Genomic DNA, 20,535 nt, shown 5'->3' with positions numbered 1-20,535 from the left:
AAAAAAAAAAACCAAATTAAAAAAAAGTTTAAAAAAAAAAAAAAAAAAAAAAAATCTAAAAAAAAATAAAAAAAAAAAAAAATATATATATATATATATATATATATATATATATATATATATATATATATATATAAAGATTACAGTAAGGGAACTTACAACATAAAAAATAGTGTTATTGAAAATAGCATACTTAAAAAAGTAAATGTGCAACTTCAACAAAAATTTTTTTTACAACATGTGTGTTTGTGCATAGAAAACAGCAACTTACAAAAAATAAAACAAAATGTAAAAATACAGTCATTTGACTATTGAAAATTTTTCAAAATGTCTTATTATGTTAATGATAATATTAATAGGATTAACATTTTATGTTACCAAGTATATATACATTTTTTTAGTGGACTAAGTAGAGTTCCTTATTTTTGTAATTGACTGCATGTTTTACTACCCAATTCTGATAAGTGAATGCAAATAAGTTGGCTTTACATTTTTAAATGTATTATTCTTGTCATTGCATTGCTTAAGCTTCAAATAAAACTTCCAATATTTACACATTTCAGTCAAGTCAATTCTGTATTTTACATATATGGTCATTTTTAAACTGTTAGGGGAAAAAACCCCATAAATGTTCACAAATTAGACCAAATATGTACATGAGTTTTGCATCATCAGTAAAAGACTTAAATGCCTCCTCTTACCTGCAATCGTGTATCTCTTTCGCCGCATCATGAAGCTTTCCGGCAGTCTGAGTTACATACTCCGCCTTAGACGGCACTGTGACACTCTGCTGTGCGGGATGTGAACCAGTATGTTTTGAAAGAGGAAGTAATGCACTACTGCAAAGACTTCCGCCCTGACTTCTGTAATATCCGGGATTCTCAAAAAGCAGAATGAAAAACATATCTAAACATTGAAACCACAGAAAATATTCCTGATGGGACAAAGGATTATGATAATCCCTGGTTTATCATATTCACAGGATATGATAAACCTGTGAATATGTATTTTTTTTGTAAAAGTACAAAAAACAACTCGATTTTAAAAAGAAAAGGTAGAAAAAGTAGAATGAAGAATCCATATTAGCACTTTTCAATTTATCTGAGAGTCAATATGCTTGTTTCTGCAATGAAGGACAACATGCACCACTAGAACTGGCTCAAAATGTTTTAGGCCCCAGAGCAGAATTATGCTGTGATATTGGGAATTACAAATGGTACACATTTGGATTTGTCCTATTTCCTAGAAGGAAAAATCAACTGGAATGCTGGATCTGGCTCTGGAGCTCAAGCCTGAATAAAAGAAAATGGACTAAATTTTGGAATAAAAGCAACTGTACATCTGAGCAGATTGAAGACGTTTTTGGAATCATTTTTGTTTCTCTCATGATGCTTTTAGGAAACCAAACCTGCTGCATTTACTGACTGGTAACGCTGCCAAGCTTAAGCTTAGTTTTAGTATGCCTTGGGCTGGTTCTGACCGTAATATAACCTATCCAGTTACTTTTAATATTTGTTTTTTTTCCTGAAACATGTCTGCATCACATTTTATTGAAGTGTTTAAAACGCATCGTTTTTCTTCTTTTTTTCCTCTTCACTCCTGTTCTTTTCTTTTTCCTTTTTTTTTTAAACCCACTAAAAATAAAACAGTAAATCCCATTAGTTGTTATGAATAAGACTGCTGCAAGTTGTGCTAGCAGCAGGTGAGCGCTGGTGTACCCAGGATGCAGAGCCATACTCACTGCTCTGTAGCTCAGCAGCCAGAGTGCGAGCAGAAAACAACAACAGGCTACTCTGCAAGGAAGGCAGCTGCATGGATAGCGACAACAACGACGAGCAGGACCTCTTGTATGCCGTCATATTTACTTAAAACAAAATGCATTTTATATTCATAATGCGAGGAACTCGGTGTTCTCCGTGAGCTGTACTGATTTCGATCCGTTACTTTGAGGGGAAAGTGTTTGTAAAGTAGCTGGCTAGCAGGCTAGCTCCCCGCTTCTTCTCTATGGTTGAGTATCTTCCGGCAGCAGCGGCGGCAGCAGCGGTGCCATGAACAGCGGACTTCCACCTTCCGCTGCTCCGCTCGGGGGTGCCGGGATACCCAGTGTCAAGGTGAAGTTTTGCCGATACTACGCGAAAGACAAAACATGCTTTTACGGAGATGAGTGCCAGTTCCTGCACGAGGATCCCTCCATGGGAAGCATGTCGCTGCACGGAGGTGGCGGCAGCCCCGTCCCGCTACCCATGGCCGGAGGTGGCGGGACGCCAGCGGGGTATTCCCTCGGTGGTACGGCGACGGTCTGCCCAGGCGGTGGAGGGACCGGAGTGTCTAAGAAAAGCGAAGCACTTGGGCCTACAGGCACGGCTTTGGAGGGGCAGCTGCTAACCAGTGAGTAGATTAAGCAAAGCAACACAAGGGTGGGCTGATTGAGCCAGACTTTTCCAAAGGGCCTTCCGGATCTATGTTCAAATTTAGTCCGAGGATTCAGTTGGGCCTTTTTACTTCAGAACAGCGTGCTTGACATTTAACTTACACATAGAAACCCTTTGCTATGTACATAGCTGCTTCTGTATTATTTGGCTGTGTTGTGAAAAGTTCTGACTTGCTTACATGCTTTGATCGCTGGCTCCGTTATTACAGGCTTAAGAAAAAATATACTTCTGGAGCTCAGAGTGAGGCCTGTTGTTTTTGTATGACAGCTGGGTGGGCTAGTTAGCATCAGCTAAGCTAGCTGCTTTGATTGTTTCTCAAACTTTTTTCACTTCTGGCTTTGGTTCCAATGTGTAAATAAATGTTAGTACTTGCGATATTAGTTATAATTCAGTTTTTTTTTTAAAGTTATGCGCATTTATAGATTATAAAACTCTGTCTTACGTTTGCCATCATTAGCATGGCAGTGCTAGCTGTCATTGTTTTTGCTCTTTGGTGGCCCCTTTTCTCGGGGTAAACACTGTAATTAACACTTACTTAAACGTTTCGGAGTGCAGTAGTTACTGTGTAGGTCGACTTACACGTAAGGACACGGAAATCAGTAACCCCCAGTGATAAAAACTTTTTAGACATCTACTGCATATCGCCTTGTGGCTGTCTCCGAAAGAGTCTGCAGTGTTTACATGCTTTATAATTAGCCCTGTAATTGGGTAATTACACATTTTCATAGTAATCACTGTTGGGACCTCTGCGCAGAAGTAACCACATGTTACATTAATCTGGTTTCAGACAGTATTGACTATTTTATGTTTTGTCATCCACAGTCCCAGGGATGGAGGGACCAGCCCTTAGCGACGCCAATCTCACCAACTCTTATTTCAGCAGCAGCTTCATTGGCGTCAATGGGTTTGGAAGCCCTGCAGAGTCGAAATATACAATGATGCAGGTACAAGATATATGTCAGTATATCAGTAAAACAACATATTGACACATCCATCTTAAAAAAAATCAACTGAAGGTATTTAAGACACCAAAGGCTCTTGTTGTTTTTTCTTGGGGTTATTTAGTTTATAGAGCTGCTACTAGAGGCGACTAAGACACATTTAAAGACACCTCCGGTGTCAGCTGAGGATACCAAATGTGACTCTACTACAACACTTATTATCATATCCAGTAAGTCAGCGTTTCAATAAATTCTAAGATCAGAAATTTTCCCAATTATTGTGGATTACTTGGATAATAAATAATAGAAAATAATAAAAAAGACAACAATACAAAGTTAAACTCATTACTATTTTGAGATTTTTTTAATAGAATTTATTTAAGTCTAAAAACCGAGAATCTCGTACCTTTCAAAAGTGTTAATATCTGTGGATTTAGCAAAAAAAAAAAAAAAAAAAACTTTTGCAGAAAACAACCCCATGCTACCTTAATAGAATTTCTGGTCTTTTAAATGAACACACAGTAACGCAGAATTGTGAAATAAAGGGAAAAACTCATATAGGATTTTATTTTTTTTTAAGATATACAGATTCAAAAGAAAAACCGAGAAGAATGGCATGCAGATATTTGCACCCCCTTTGAGGTTGTTTTCCTGCAAGACTGTAAACTTCTGCCCTAGATGCAGCTCATTTGCAGCTTATAACATGTTTTCTTCCAGTAAGCATGCTTTCCTGCTTTTATCCCCATCCATCTTCCCATCAAGTCTGACCAGCTTCCCTGTCATTAAATAAAAGCATGCCCTCATGATGACCACATCATTTTTATACTATAGGGAGGGTGTTTACATGGTTTTGGTTTCCCGAAACACATGCTATGTTGCGTGTAGACAAAAAAAAAAGTCTCCCTTATTCTTATCTGTCCAGAGCATTGTCTTCCACCTGTTGCTGTGTCCATCTACAGAATGAACTTCTTCTAGCTTTGTTTCAACTTGTTCAGTGACCTTCCACTTTGCCATAAACAGCAGATTTGTGGAGTGTAGAACTAATTACTCTGTCTGAAGATTCTCGACCATCTGAGCTCTCCTGAGTTACTGTGAGCTCTTGGCTGCTTTTCTGATTAATGCGGCCATGTCTTTGGTAGTTCGTTGTAGCTTTGTAGGTGTGCCATACTTTTCCTGTTCTCAGACGATGGACTGAATGGTTTGAGCTGTTGTTTTCTCACCTAACCGTTCTTGATATTATTCCACAACTTTATCCCTGTGTTCCTTGGTTTTTGTGATGTTCGCTTATACATTTTAAAAATGTCTAAGGTTGTTTTCAGAGATCCAACTACACTCAGGTGGAATGTATTTATTGTTTGTGTGACTTCTGAAAGCAATTAGTTTCTATGGGTTTTATTTAGACATAAAAACGGCACATGCATGATATCCTTTTTCAGGTTTTTTTTAATATGCAGTGTTTATTTGGAAATTGCTGGCATTACATTTTGGCTGAATGCACTCTTTACAGTTTTCTTAAAACTTAACCAAAAAAACCACAAAAACTACTGAACTACTAGAACAGAGAGTAGCATCTTACACGGGTAGAAAGTTAGTTAATAGTAAAAAAACAAAAACAAAAAAAAACAGCCTAGTTATGAAAAATCTGATCTTACAGGTGTTATATACTGAGTCCAAAGTTCCCAGAAGAGTGTGAATTTTTCCACCTCTTGTCTGAAAACGGACAGCTTCTTCATCACAAAAAAAATCATAAATCACGTCAGTCCAGTCTTCAATTGAAGGGAGGGAGTTAGCCACTTTCTGGTAAGTGCTGTCTTACAGGCTTCCAATGAAACAAAAAACTTTTTCTCCTCACCGTTTAGAGTTGAAGGTTTGGAATTTAAGGTTTTGAATATAAATGAAATGGTTAATTTATTCCCCCCCCCCAATCCCTCATTTCTGCCAGTCCAGAACTGGAGGATCAGTGGGCAAGACCAAACATTTGGATGTAATTAGCATTTTTTTTTCCTTTTGCCTCAACACAACAATTTTCTGTGTAGAAACTTGCATTGCAGAGGACTTCTAAAAAATCTCAGCAAATTTTCCACCCAGAAGGGGTACATTTCCTCTGGTGCTTCATTGTGTTTTCACATGTTTCCAGTTCCATTTTGAAATTTCCCTCTGTTTCCCATTTATCCTTTATAGACAGTGCATTTTCCCCTTCAGATCTTTTAAGCCCTGTGTATTTCAGAAATGTATCTAATTCATGAAGTTGAATTTATATGACAAACCTACAGAACAGCTGACACAGCTCCCTCTTAATCACATGATGTCTACTTTGCAAGAATCTATAGACGTCTTAATTTCTTCTTGCTATCGTTTCAGACAAATACAAGACTTATGGTTTGACTACCTCTAACCTTTGAACTCGTTAATTGGCACATTAACGATGGACGATATTCTATCCTGTCAAATCTGACTATTTTATCGACATTGGAGTCGTTTAGGTTTCCAATATTGGGAAGTTATTATCTTGGTGGAGATGAGAATTGTAAGATCAATAGCACGTGAAGTGCCTGGACATCTATTTATTTATATTTTCAATATACTCAACAAATCAGGACGTCGTGCAAATCTTGAGTCTAACCGTCAATTAGTTTAAGCAAGTTTACCTTGAAGATGTATTTTTCTTTCTTTGGGATCAGAAGCTAAAACATTATGCTCTCACAGTCAAGTTGCCCAAACCGAAACATCCACACTTTTCAGCTTCAATTAAAAACAAAAAAAAAGTAATTGTAATTTTCCTTCTGCGTCACAATTTGTGATGATCCATCACAAAATATCCCAACCAAATATGAAGGCTGAGATCATGAAATGAGTAAGTGTAAATTTGTTTTTTTTATGGGTATTATGCTTTTGAAAGGCAAAAGATGACAGATGATCTCATGATTATTGAACTAAGGCTCAAAAAAAGTTTCCTACAAGCAGACGCGCCCTTATGATTCCCATGGCAATTATGTCGCACTTAGTTGCCTTCAGGTGTGTCTTAACTAAAAGAGATCAGGGAGGTTCCTTAAGCAAGTAATTGATGCACTCTCCAAATCTAGAAAGACATATACATTTTTTCCCAGGTCAGTTCAAGTTAATAATTTTGCTTTGAGGAAAACTGCAAAAATCTTTCTAGGCATCTGGTTGAAGTCGGATACTAGTAAGAGAGGTTGCTATAAACAAAACACAACATCTGCATCTCACATTGTACTCAGCAGGTATGTTGAATCTAAAAAAAAAACAAAAAATCAAGAAACTAATAATAGAAAAAAAAAGGAAAAATATTGTTTGTTTTTAAAAATGGTTGCCAAGGAAAAACGTCACTTCCCTCTTTAAAAAAGTCTCACTAGACCACAAGACTTTCCAAATGATATCCCTTGGTGATATTTAATATCAAAACAATGAAGTTATGAGAATTGGGTCAAAATTCTTCAACAGTTTCACAGATATATCTTCTAACCTTTTAATGTTCTTGTCAGCTCCTGATTTTAGAATAGCAAAGCAGCACGTAAAAAAAACAAAAAAAAAAAAAAACGTCTGGCTGAATAGAACAATCTAAAAAATGTACAAAAAATATATTTGTGCATGTAAAGAAAAACATCTTTCACTTCAGATGAACTTTTATACAAATTCAATTCAATAGCCGTTATGTCATTAAAAGAAAGGTTTTATGTTTCATTTACTTAATATTAAGGCTTTGCTAGAAACACCTGATGTTTTTGTTTAACCTTAGAAAAGTATGGAAGTATATGTTCAGATTTTTTTGACATGACAGTGTAATACAATATCTTAACTATAGATGGTTGCTATAATATGAGACTCGGATATTTGAAATAATTACCTCTGTCCTAAAAAAGTTTGTTACATTTACACGTTACAGCAGAAATATTGCATTACACAGAGTTACAAATAAATGGTTTGCATGGCTTTTAGGTGAGTTTTGGACAGTAATTGAAACCGGATAGTATTTAGGACTCACCATGCACGATGATATAAATACTTTTTGTTATTGTGATAATTGTTTTTGTGTTTAGCGAATGACTACCAGCAGCAGCTCTCCCAGTCTTCTCAATGATGGTGCCAAGAATTTCAGCCACAGCACTCATGGTAAGGCTCCCTCACAAAGTTCCTGCAACGTATGGAAATGTGTGTAATTTGCTTTTGTCATTTTTAGGTATGGAGAAACATTCGTGCCTTTATGAATTTATACTTTTCGACCAATTGTGTGTAAGAATTTTAAGGAGATAACAAAAAGATGAACATGACAAAACAAGTCTGAGGTCTTGGTATCGTAACTGATGCTTTTATCATATCAAAATGAGCTCTAGTGCACATTGTATCCGGGGGAAAACTTGAGATTTTTTGCATCTGAATATAAAGGAAATATTTGGCTATACTGTCAAGATAGCTCAACATGAAGTTTTTTCAAGATGTAGAGATAACGAAACTGTTATCACAAGAAAACAAGTGAAAAAACTTGGTGTTTTGAGTTAATGCGATCATAGAAGATTCATCTGAACAAACCAGCAAGTGCTTGCATTATGCCTTCAAAATGCAATAAAAATAAATTTCTCTCAATAACTAATAACAGTCATAATGGCGTAATCTTTTGCTTCATCTTCTATATCCAGCTTGCAGTTTAACAGTTTAGCGTTGTGACTTTATTTTGTTCAGTTCCTGACTGCAAATTGCCAGTAATGAGCCTTTATAGGTATCTTGGATATCTGTGCCTGTGGCTATGAGAGCTGGTCTAAAACGTACAGGCTCCCTGAACAGACTAGACAACATTTGTCTTGAGATGACTGAAAGCTCAGCTTGTAATTCTCGATCCCCGACAGATCCGGTAAACTCCTCGACTTCGTCACTGTTCAGTGATTTTGGTGCTCTTAGCATTTCCCAGAGGAGAAAGGTGAGAAAACGAAGCTGTGCGTTTACATGAAGCGGCTCTTGGAGCCTGAGCCTCACATCGTCTCTATTTTTGTTCACGTAATTCTTCTATATTTGACTCATGCCAATAGGCTCCTAACCCCACTGCGAGTGAGTTCATCCCTAAGGGCGCTCCGCGAATGGCTGCCATGAATCAGTCTGCGATTCAGCCCTTCCCTTCTCCGCTGTTTGCTCATCCTGGCCTCGGTGGCTCCACAGCTGCTTTGGCACCAGGTGAGGGTATATTTCTGTTAAATACCATCTAGGATGTGCTTATGTGTAATTTTATCATTTGACCTGCATGTTAACTTCCTTAAACTGTGACTATTCTACCTGTTTGGCAAGTATTTTGTAAGCGTCATATATATATATTTTTTTTTAGGTATGTCTTTGTCTGCTGGGTCATCTCCTCTCCACTCCCCAAAGATCACACCTCACACTTCACCTGCCCCTCGTCGACGGAGTCACACCCCGAACCCCGCCAACTACATGGTGCCCACCACTGCGGCTGACCAGGGAGCCCACATCATCCAGAAAGAGACCGTAGGCGGGACAACGTACTTCTACACAGATAACACCCCAGTGCCAATGGCAGGGATGGTACGAAAAGCACAACGCACCCTGAAATACAAGTTTTAAGCGATCTCAAAGACGCAACATCACACATTAAAAGTCCCAAACTCTCTTTTTCTGACACTTTGTTTCATTTTGTTATGGTCTACTAGGTTTTAACTTGTCCTTTCTTTAATAAGCTTACAGTTTGACACCTAATACAGACAAAGTTTTGTTTCCTCCTTCTTTCACATCGTCTTAGAAGTCCATATTGGGGGGAAAAAATCCCCCAACAAAGTTCGTATCTTCATCTGCACGGTTTTCATTTCTTGATAAATGGAAAGCTGGTATGTCTGGTTTCTTGCAGGTGTTTCCTACCTTCCACATCTACCCCCCCACCGCCCCTCATGTGGCTTACATGCAGCCGAAAGCCAATGCCCCGTCCTTCTTCATGGCTGATGAGCTCCGACAGGTATCGATTGCCAAGTTGTCCTCCTCGCAGTTTCACTGAGCAGCATCTGTCTTCTGTTTTGTGTTGGAGATCTTTGGTGAAAATCCCCGTTTTGTTTCAACAATCAGGAGCTGATTCACAGGCACCTGATAACCATGGCCCAAATCGACCACTCAGAGAACCCAGGTAGACTGTCTCGTCGCTGGTGGTTGCTAAAACATGATGAATCACAATTTTTTTTTTCCTCCCTATTATAAAATATGCAATTGACGATTCGAAGGATTAAAATATGATTGTTCTTCAATATTTTATTTCTAATTGCTGCACCTTAAAAAGCTTCCACCACAAATCTTGATGTATTTTTCTTTTCGGACTTTATGAGATAGAGCCACATCAAGAAATGTATATCCAAATTGAAAGGATAAGGAACATGTATAGATTTCTGAAATGATTCCTGGTGAAAATCTGAGGAGTATGGCATGGACTTAGGGTGCATTCACACCAACCTGGTTTAATCCACTTTAATCAAACATTTTGATGTCTGATGCAGACCAAGTGACAAACTCTGGTCTACCTAAAAACCTAGGTCTTGGTTCAGTTGAAATGAACGATGATGTACCGCCAAGTGGACCGTAGACCGCTCCAAAGGCAGGAAACAGATTACGTTTGTGAGCAAGCAACATCATGAGGACCAAGGAACACAGCATGGAGATGAAGGATATAATTCAGGGGATGTTTATAACATGGCCAGGGTATAAAACATTAACTAAGCTTCAGACTTCTCAAAGAACTCTTTTAAGTCGTCTTTAAAAAAACATGAAATGAATCTTGAAAACGTAACGATACGTGGCCATCCACCTAAACGAAAATGTTGGGTGATAGAAAGATAGGACGACGATGGACGAATCTGGATGAAATACATTGTAGTCTGATTTTAATGTGACAAAACGTGACGTGTTTTTTTTTTTAGCATTTCTGTGTGTCTGTATGTGCGTAATCAGTGTCCTGATTTCTTTTGGTAACTGCTTCCTTTAGACGTACCGTCTGAAGTGGACAGCTACCACAGCCTGTTTCCCCTCGAGCCTCTCCCCCCGCCGAACCGCATGCAGAAAACCAGCAACTTCAGCTACATCACCTCCTGCTACAAGGCGGTCAACAGCAAGGATGACCTGCCATACTGCCTGAGGAGGATACACGGTAATAAATGTGTAAACTTTACACAGAACGTGAACCACTGACAGAATCTTTATCTTTTTTTTAAATATGAGTAACTCATGACAATCTTTTCATAAAGTGCCCCCAATATACTAAGCATGAGCCATAAACTGCTGGTGTTTCTTCTCTTTCTTTACAACAACAAAGTCTCTTCATGTAGGTGTGCCGTCACACATTTGTTCACACATGTTAAATGTCTTGTTTTTTTTTTCTTCTTGTTTTTTCAGGTTTCCGCCTTGTTAATACAAAGTGTATGATGCTGGTAGACATGTGGAAGAAGATTCAGCACTCGAACACGGTGACACTTAGAGAGGTCTTCACCACAAAGGCCTTTGGAGACCACTGTGAGTGTGTGCTGTTATTAGTTTGCAGTGCACATCTTGTGTCTGTCTGTTTACCTTTTTTTATAAACGTGTTTCAGGCTGATGTTGATTGTGGTCATAAATGTGGAGCTCTGTTGTAAAATTCAGCGCTTATGTGTTTTCAGGTCAGCTGAAGAACCTTATTTATCTAGTTGTGTTGTTATTATTGGCTTCTTACTTTTGTTGCTCCCCTCCTTTCTTTTTGTCTCCCCAGCGTTGGTCTTCTCATACGACTTCCATGCAGGTGCAGAAACGATGTTCAGCAGGCATTTTAATGACCCAGCGGCAGACTCGTACTTCACAAAGAGGAAGTGGGGTGAGTTGTTGTTGTGTTTTTTTTTTTTTTATAGATTTTTTTTTCTCTTTGCTCTGAAATAGAATCAGCTTCACCTCAGGCACCACACATCATCGCTCTGTTTCACACATTCAGTTTTTGTTGACTTGTTTGATAATGAGGTAATTGCTATACATCTATTTAGATGCATAGCAATGTTTTTTTCTTGGAGGTGTTGCATCGAGACCAGCTCATATCAAACATGTATGTAATGTTTTATTTCAGTCTTAAAGGGACAGTTTAGATGTGACGTTTTTAATCTCTGGTGGACAGATGTCATAGACCTCATTCAGATTGTGAAAAGGTAAATAAATTCTCAGCAGGGGAAGGTAAGCAGCATAATAAGTTAAGATTTTTACCATAAAAAAACAAAAACAGATGGTTAACTTTGAAGGTGTTTACTCAGCTTAAAAACGGCCGTGCAGCTCTGCTAAATCAGGTCGATTGAGGCGCCTGACTGCATTATCCACTGCCACCATTTTCTCTGAAACGATTTGGGCAAGGCAGCTTGATGCAGCTGACAGTAAAGATGCAAGACAGCAATGCTGTTCAGTGTGGCTGTTGTTACTGAATGAGGGACAGGTTGGCTGTTCACAGACCTGGTGAGGTGTTTAAAATTAAAGTTGGAAGTGGCAGGAGTTATCCAAGTCGCTCCGAAAAGAAGCGATTCTATGACGCCGTGTTGGCTTTTACGTTCATGCTCTTGAGATGTCAGAAGATTTCAGGAAGCTGAGGGTATTGCATCAAAGTAATTCTGTTGCATGCTTTTAAAGATCTAATTATGTTTGTCTTGACTCGGAAGTGGCGGTTGGTAAGGTGAAGGTCTGCTTACTGTAAAGGCAATAAACAGGAACTGTGGTCTTATGTTAATTTAGGATGCGTTGTAATATTAATTAAGGCCTATTTTCTCTGCACATCTTGGCAACACTGATTTCTGTTGCACACAGTGTGACATCTCTTCTGGTCCTAATATTTAAATCATTAGAGACTCAACACATCTCAAACTGTACACATCATTGCTATATTAATGTGTGCAAAGCACAGTGGCAAGGAACTGATTAGATGGGTTACTTTCTAGTGATCATTTGATGATTTTCTAGTGCCATAGATGCACATTGTAATTGTAATGATAATTTTGGTCTCTCGGAACATTTCCACTTCTCTCGATGTCCACAGTTTATCAAAAATCTGTCATGACAGAAAGATTAGCGAAGGCTTCATCATAGTTATAATAAATTAGTGTAATAATCTAACATACAAAAGAAAATTTTAGCTTTGTTTCTCATATATTTGGTTGCATATCGCTTTTATTTATTGACCATGTGAAATGGCACATTTCTGTGTTTGAGGTGTACCCAAAAACAAACAAAAAAAACCTCAGTGAATATATAATTGAAGATTATATATTCAATTATAAAATCAGAAATTTCTGAGAAATTTCTGATTTTCTCAGAAATTAACATCTACTTAATTTCTGAGAAAATCATTAAAAATGTCACGGTCTAAGTAGGCGTTACCCATCCACCGCTATGAGGTATTTCTTCACATTTCTAGTAACTCATTGCAGCTAGCGCTTCTCTCCACCACAGGTACGGGAACTGTTACTGATAATATTGCCAGCGAGCTTTGCGTCATAAAACCCAAACAATCTCTTTGAGGGAGCTGTTTGTAGTTCCAGTTTGACAGTTGGCTGCCAAGTTTCTTTTAAAGAAGACTTGTGGATCTGGAGGAAACTGTGGCTGAAAGTGATCCCGGGCAGGCGCTGCTGATCAGACTGCCTACAGGAATGACTGAAGGGAGGAAGCAAAACCACGCTCACGTAGATCTAGTCTGCAGCAGAAACTGATAAGAAACCTCTATGCGCTCTGTAGGGAACAAACACGAGGAGAAAATGTTAAAAAATAACTCCCAGCATGAAGTGTAAAACTGCCCAACTCCTTTTCAGCCTTATGCATCGCACTGTGATATTTCTTACAGCTCACACCTTTTCGCTTTCTCAGCTGCTGCCTTGGCGCACAGCTGCTGGCTAGATTTGAAAGAAAAACTTTCCACTGATGGGAAATAAAATAAAGTTAAATAAATCATAATCTTCTGTTAAATATGTCTACCTTTGTTCACACTCGGCTAAGCTGGTAGCTGCTTGCAAGTAATCGTTTAAGTCAATTTCAACCCCTAAATTTCAATTGAACTGATCTAAATGTTTCTCTGTGTTTTTCTAACACCACTGATATTACATCTGCCAGACAGATCTGTTGAGGATTACAGAGGAAGCTGACAGTTTGAGGTTTAGTTCATCAGAAATGTCTACCTCAAAGATCTGTTTCTGTGTGATAAAGCAGTTTTGTGTTTTTCTCCTTTTTAAACTTGCGCAGGGCAACACGAACCTCCGCCGCCGCGGCAGCATGCAGGCCTTCTGCCGGAGTCGCTCATCTGGGCCTACATCGTCCAGCTAAGCTCGGCCTTGCGGACCATCCACACGGCCGGCCTTGCCTGTCGGGTCATGGACCCCAGCAAAATACTCATCACTGGTAAAACCAGGTATAGACACTTTTAGTCCACATTAAACGACCGCTTGTGTTATTATTAAAGCCCGGTTGTGCTCACCTCAGATGGCTTTTAACCCAGCCGCATCAGTTATGTTATTTAAAGTCAGGCTTTCTGTAAAGTAATATGCTTAACAGAGATGCTTACTTTTGACTTCCTTTTTTTTTTTTTTTTTTACCACCGAGTCATGTCAATCACTCAACACAAGACACGCAGGCAAACTAATGAAGGTCTCTTATCTGAAGGTTACGGGTGAACTGCGTTGGGGTGTTTGATGTCTTAACGTTTGACAACAGTCAGACCAATCATCTTGCCCTGATGCCGCAGTACCAGGTACTTATGCAACAACTGGGTTTACCCCGCGATACAGACAACATCCAGGTTTTGTGTTGAAGAATCTTAAGTGTCACGCTGTATCAACATTGATGTATCTGTGTGTCTTTGCCACGTAGCAAGCAGATCTAGTTTCCCTGGGCAAGGTGGTGCTGGCTTTGGCCTGTAATTCGCTGGCTGGAATCCAGAGGGAGAACCTGCAGAAGGCCATGGAGCTGGTTTCTATAAACTACTCTTCAGACCTCAAGAACCTTATTCTGTAAGAGGGTGTGCATGAAGACTGCAGGTCACAAGAAACCACTTTTACAGACGCTCCCAAACAATTACCACTGCAGGAAAAATTAAAAGCTTAGAAATCAGTTGGAATAAACAGAAAAAGATTTCCAAGAAGCAGTGTTTTTGTACAGTTGTCATGTTTAGGTTCACAGAAGAACCTATGAGTGAAAGCAGAGAGCCTCTCATCTAAAAAGGCTCAGCAAATGGAGGCCTTTGTCATACCTTCATAAATAAACTACGGTCTTCTATTGACCATTGAATCTAAAGAAAAGTAAAACTCTTTAATCATATACAGTCTTCTACATAATCTTCTTTTTTAGCTTCTATGCTAGAAGCTAAGAAAAAATTGGAGTTTGGCTGAGGAATCACTTTCTAACAAGAAAACCACCCTAGAAACAGGCCTTGAGCTACTAAAGAAAACTTTTAACGGCTCAGTCAAAGTCCTGACTTCACTATAACTGAGAATCTGTTGCAAAACAGAAACGGATGTAATGCTTTTCATACTATCCTCATCGGGTTGGGCCATTTTGAAAAAACGAATAAGCCACAGGTTCAGCCTGTAAAGGTGAACGTCTAGTGGAGGCATAACCCAAAACTCTTTGAGCTGCTGCTAAAGCAAATGCCCACCACACTTTTCAGAAAATAACCTTTACAATTCACCTAGTTTTGAAAAATAAATGCCTCGTCTTTTTCCTCAAACAATAACTTTAAGGATAAAACAAAGCAGGTAAAGGATGGCTTACTTAAAACTGCAGCAACTGAATCTGAATAAAATCACAATATGAAGCGGCTATTGTAGAAAGACTCCACTAGAAATTTACAGGCGTAATGCGCAACGCCGTGGAAGTTGAGGAAACCCAAGTGTCACATTCTGTTCTTCTGCATTTTGAAGAGGAGAACAATATATTCACATCAATTTTTCCTAATTACAAAGTGCATTGAGGTCAGTGTTGATTTCCTCCATGTTCTGCTGGGATATTAAAAGAAATCATAAAAACCCTGTTTACGCAGGTACCGGACCATTACAGCGAAAAACCTCCTAACTTTCATTTTGCCATGTTTTGTTTGAGATGTCTTTGTAACTGAGTGACGACTCATCACACAAATGTGTAAAAATAATGTTTGTTATTATATCGCCTAATTTTCGAGCATTGACCTGCTGTCCTATAAACGCAGGTATCTGCTGACCGATCAGTCTCGGCTGCGCAGCGTCAATGACATCATGCCCATGATTGGGGCACGATTCTACACGCAACTCGATGCATCGCAGATGCGAAATGACGTCATCGAGGAGGACCTTGCCAAGGTAACGTGAAACTTGGTGAATGGATGATGCTCGCTGTGCAAGGACAGAGCTTAAGCAAAGAGGGAAGCTTGTGAATACAGGATGTTGTACGGTTTATTAAAAGGTTTTGACGTCTTTGCTAAAAGTGAGTTTCCTCATGTTAGCGTGAATGTGTGAAATAACTGCCCCGAAGCATTTGCATGTTTCTCCCCCTTCATGCCTCAAGTTCCTCTTCCTTTCCTGGACTCTGGTTTAATGCATCCACCCAGCTTCTTTGTGTACTCTAACCTACATTTGTCCATTTTGGGTTCTGGCTTTGCTTTAGCCATGTTGTTGAACAGATGCGTAGAGTTTTGCACATTTAAGTGATTACACCCTCTTTACGTGTGTAATCTGTTGCGGCTGCTACTGCCAAAACCTGCTTGTAATCTGCTGGTTTCTATAAAGGTGGGGAGGGTTTCCTGTTTATCGGCTCAACTTTGTTAGCTCAATGTCTCCTCCTATAAAACTAGGTGTACTGTTTATTTGCCTTGGGAGGGCTTTTGTTAACAAAGGTCTTTGGTGTTGACAACATCAGAAGTGTATTGTTTTGATGAATGCAGCTCTTGAATAGAGAAGGAGATAAGTCATTTCCTAATTTATTAGCAATTCCGCATTTACATCACAGCGGGATTTTAATTTGCTGTGGCGCTTTAAGCTTTAGTGATTAATTGATTCAGTCCAATGAAAAAAGAGTGAAACCATCGTTTGAAGGGAAACCATCCACGTTTTTAAATATGGAAATGGAAATTTGAGCAAATTAGCATTAAAGTTGAGGCTTTTGCTCATGCAGCTCCCACAGTTTTACTGCTCAGTTCAGCTGAGGGGAAAATTTGGGCGGTTTCTGACAGAAGGTTCACACCAAACGTGTGTCAAAAACACGTCTGATGCTTCAAGTTCGACGTGTGTGCGCTTTTGGTGCGTTCACACCAAACGCGTTTTGAGCGTCAGGCGTGTCTGGATTACATTCAGTGTCCATGTGGAGAGCGTTGGATGCGCTCAGCGCTCCAAACGGTTCAAATAGATGAAAGCCATAGCTCCTTTTGAAAAACCTCTTCATGTGCCACATATATGTCTTGTGTCTTGGATGGGAAAATACATTTTTAATCATGGCAGCAAATATTTTTAGCGCATCTAGCTTTCTTTCCACTGAGTTTTCAGGGGTGATAAATTTGGTTTAAAACTGCTCTAACATAATTAAGAAGGACTCAAAACATTCAGGAGCTATAGCGTGAAAAATGAACATGTGGTTTCCTATATCTTGTTGGAAGTTGTAGACTGCTTGCATGCATCAATACCAACAACTCACTGGGGTTCACATGCCTCTCTTTACTTCTGCTCCTTTACAAATTGTGTTTTGTGGGCCATTGCAAGACTGCTGTTGTGTCACTCTTGAAGCTGTGGTTTGTAGCAGTTTTTAAGGGTAGTTGTTTTTGAGAAACTTTTAAAAACCAAGCAACACGAAAGTTTGCATAATTCTCAGTTCTGATTGGCTAATTTGAACCATTGATCTAATATCTGTATTTTCCTGCATTCTTCTTAGTTTCACATCTGTTAATTGCAATACCCTGGCTATGCAAATTATGCCGTGAAGTTTTCAGGCAACTTATTCTTGACAATAGTAATAATTTATTGCACCCGTGCTTTGCAAAACTACTCGTAACCACTAAATATTTTTATCTCTTTATGACTTTATAACAACAACAAAAAAAATTTTATGTGATACACCACCACAAAGTAGGATGTAATTGTAAAGTGAAAAAGAACCAGAGGAAATTTAACCTTTTGACCTACATATAAACACATAAGTGCTTCTCACCCTACATCCACATCATCCTCATGATGAAACATGGTGGTGTCAACATCTTGTTTGGATCTTTAGCAAATGGCATTCTCAGCATTAACCTTCGATTTTGAAACGGCTTATGAAGGCCCGGATCTGCACCGATGGAAACTCAAGCTGAGCATTAGGGGGAAAAGAAACCCGGTTTTCATTCTGCATAATTAACCTGCATCAAAACTACTCTGTCACTGTTGTCTTGGTTTTGAGATGAGGCTGCATGGATGATGAAGTCTGTTGCGGTGACTTCTGCTCCGTTTTTAGTAAAAAGGAAGTATCTTGTGGGAGCTGCTAGAAACAGGCGCTTTACACCTTGTTTGGACAGAAAGTCAGACAATTTCAGTTTTTTTTTAGGGCCTTCACATGCTTTCTTTATGAAGACCACAAATATTTATTCATGCGTTGTTCTCTCTTTGTGCGGTTATTCCTCACTTGGCGCTCCAGCATTGCTCACTGTGCAACCGCATAGTAAAAGTATATTTTACTTATAAATGTGGAGTAGTTCCTGTTTTTAGTGGCATACATTTATATTTATTAAACCAGAAGGCAATCTAATTAGTTCACTTGACTTCTCCATTTTTATTAACGTCCTTTTTGTTTAATAATTTTCAAAGATTTCGTTTATGTTAAAACTTGACATTGAATAATTGTGAGCGAAGCTGTCGACTAATACAGGACGTCTGGTTTTGGTTTCCAGGAGGTGCAAAATGGTCGCCTTTTCCGCCTGCTTGCCAAACTGGGAACCATCAACGAGCGGCCAGAGTAAGGATCATGACCTCTTTTTCTGAATGAGGTTGAACCTCTTGGTGTTTTTTTTTTTTTGTTGTTGTTGTTTTTTCTGCTCCATAAATCTTGTGCTGTGTGATCAGGTTTCAGAAGGACCCGGCGTGGTCGGAGACCGGCGACCGCTACCTGCTGAAGCTTTTCCGGGATCACCTGTTCCACCAGGTGACGGAGGCGGGGACGCCGTGGATTGACCTCAGCCATATTGTCTCCTGCCTCAACAAAGTCAGTGAAAACTTCTCCTTTGCAATTCAGCAGCTGTATATGTCGTCTTTTGTGTTTTGTTTTTAATTCAACGGCGGCAAAGTGCGGTTATTAAAACAGTTTAAGATACTGAAATCTGAGGTCAAATAAGTTCTAGATGTCGATATTTCTATTTTAAAAATCTAAATAAAATCGAGTCAGATTTCAATTCAGTCACATGGATTCAGATTAAATTAATATTAAACTTGTAGAATTTTTTATTTTTTTTTTGTCCAAAGTCCTTTGATCTTGAAATAATGAGGGAAACAGTAGTTATCGCTCCAAAATAAAACAAAATAAGCTTTAAGTTCTTTTTTCTCAATGGTGAGAAAGTCAGACTTGCTACAAATTGAACTTGACAATCGAGCGAGACGCTTCTGATTTTTTTTTTTTTTTTAGATGGTGCGATAAATTGTCTGGATAGTGTCTAGAAATAAATGTATATTTATGACATTTTGACACTTAACTTTACCAAATTGGCTTTGTGCAAAGTTTGAGGTTTCACTGCTCAGATGATACTGATGCTAAACCCAAAACATGAATTCAAGAGAGGGAAAAAAAATATTCTGCAAATGTCGAAAAAAAAAAAATGCAATTTCACAATTGCCGTGTTTCCATTAAATAAGAAACGCAATTAAAGCCAACAAGCAGGAGCAGAAGACTGAAAAAAAAGAAGACTTTTTTTAGTCTACACTATTTTTACTTGATTTTCTTTGACAAAAATCACAAAGCTCGCCGTTTTACTTCTTTGGTCCTACATAGCGACCAAGTGTTTAAGCTTGGCTTGTTCAGTAATGCTCATGAATGGCTACTTCTAAATTCTGAAATGTAAGAAGGAGATTGTTCCTCTTTTTTAACCATATCTGTTTACACCTATACTTAAAGTACTTGACAAAATCACACTTCCAGCTCAATGTTTGTCTGAACATAGAAGCACTCATGTGTTCTCACTAAACATTCTCCATTTTCAGTCCCTGAGCACAGATCACGTATTCGCTCCTGTCATGGTTGCTGCTACTTAGCCTGTGTGTGTGTGTGTGTGTGTGTGTGTGTGTGTGTGTGTGTGGTGTGTGTGTGTGTGTGTCCAGCTGGACGCGGGTGTTCCTGAGAAGATCAGCTTGGTGTCCCGGGATGAGAAGAGTGTCCTGGTGGTTACCTATTCGGACCTGAAGCGCTGCTTCGACAGCACCTTCCAGGAGCTGCAGGCCGCAGCCGCTGGCTCTCTGTAGCGCCCCCTGTTGGGCCCAGACCTGGAGCGCACCATTGCACTACAGCGGAGGACCAGGCTCTCAGACATCAGCACAGCGGAGGCAGCGAGGCGGGGCTTCGTGAACCTCAGTCACATACACTGATTCCTGTCCACCAGGAACCACTTTTGTAAAGCATATATATATTTTTTTTGTGGCTGAAAATTGAAAAAAAAAAACAAAACAAAACAAAACAAAAAACAAACAAAAAAAAAGAGGAAAATAAGACTAACATGGAAGCTGTGATGAATGACATTTTTTAACGAAAAATTTGGGGAACAAAACGAGAAACATTTTTTTCCTGCTTTTATTGTTTATTTCTACAGCTGGGGATGTTTTTTTTTTTTTTTTTTTTTTTTTTTTTTTTCTCTTGTGGAGGAGGATGCACTAAGATTTAAATTTTTGTTATTTTTATGAAATCGTGAGTGGCCTCCTGGGTGCACAGAGAGCTAAAGGTCACACACACACACACACACACACGGACACACACACACACACACGGACACGGAAACATCCCTCTCTGCCGGTTGGAGACCACACCCCTTCATTCTGATGCACTCAGAGACGGGACGCGCCACTCGAGGCTTCCGCTGCGACGGGCCAACCCAGCTCAGCCTCGACTGCCAGTTCCCCGTTTGAAAGAACTAACCACTTGGGAAGCTGGGAAGTGGGAAGGGGTGCGAAACTGGGGGACGGGCGGGGGGGGGG

The 20,535-nt window shown here is 39.2% G+C and overlaps 2 protein-coding genes across 2 annotated transcripts in view; one reads left to right on the top strand and one right to left on the bottom strand.

Moving 5' to 3' along the window:
- The window catches only part of LOC106963476 (receptor-type tyrosine-protein kinase FLT3-like), a 9,357-nt gene extending 8,397 nt beyond the window's left edge, over positions 1-960 (bottom strand). The window contains exon 1 of the mRNA XM_015058404.1: positions 702-960. Within this exon, the coding sequence (XP_014913890.1) occupies positions 702-732 (31 nt within the window). The 5' untranslated portion in view covers positions 733-960. The remainder of the gene's footprint in view (positions 1-701) is intronic.
- A 758-nt stretch (positions 961-1,718) lies between these two features.
- On the top strand, positions 1,719-20,088 carry pan3 (poly(A) specific ribonuclease subunit PAN3). Its single transcript, XM_015058405.1, has 18 exons — positions 1,719-2,388; positions 3,255-3,376; positions 7,432-7,504; positions 8,236-8,306; positions 8,416-8,557; positions 8,706-8,923; positions 9,243-9,347; positions 9,455-9,512; positions 10,362-10,523; positions 10,769-10,885; positions 11,118-11,219; positions 13,610-13,775; positions 14,027-14,114; positions 14,234-14,373; positions 15,567-15,696; positions 18,252-18,316; positions 18,424-18,562; positions 19,669-20,088. Exons 1-18 carry the CDS (start codon positions 2,049-2,051, stop codon positions 19,807-19,809), a joined length of 2,379 nt encoding a protein of 792 aa, XP_014913891.1. The 5' UTR covers positions 1,719-2,048; the 3' UTR covers positions 19,810-20,088.
- The last annotated feature ends 447 nt before the right edge of the window (positions 20,089-20,535 follow it).

The sequence above is a fragment of the Poecilia latipinna genome, unplaced genomic scaffold (assembly GCF_001443285.1).
Source record: "Poecilia latipinna isolate Pla-1442-1.1 unplaced genomic scaffold, P_latipinna-1.0 Scaffold1539, whole genome shotgun sequence".
NCBI classification, from domain to species: Eukaryota; Metazoa; Chordata; class Actinopteri; order Cyprinodontiformes; family Poeciliidae; genus Poecilia; species Poecilia latipinna.
This window is presented reverse-complemented; position numbering and strand designations above follow the sequence as displayed.

What these genes read in the sequence shown, in the direction of transcription:
- pan3 (XM_015058405.1), top strand. Translation starts at nt 2,049, where the DNA reads ATGAACAGCGGACTTCCACCTTCCGCTGCTCCGCTCGGGGGTGCCGGG. An exon ending in GCATTTCCCAGAGGAGAAAG is followed by an intron (nt 8,307 to 8,415) that starts GTGAGAAAACGA and finishes TCATGCCAATAG; the next exon opens with GCTCCTAACCCCACTGCGAG. An exon ending in AAAGGCCTTTGGAGACCACT is followed by an intron (nt 10,886 to 11,117) that starts GTGAGTGTGTGC and finishes TTGTCTCCCCAG; the next exon opens with CGTTGGTCTTCTCATACGAC.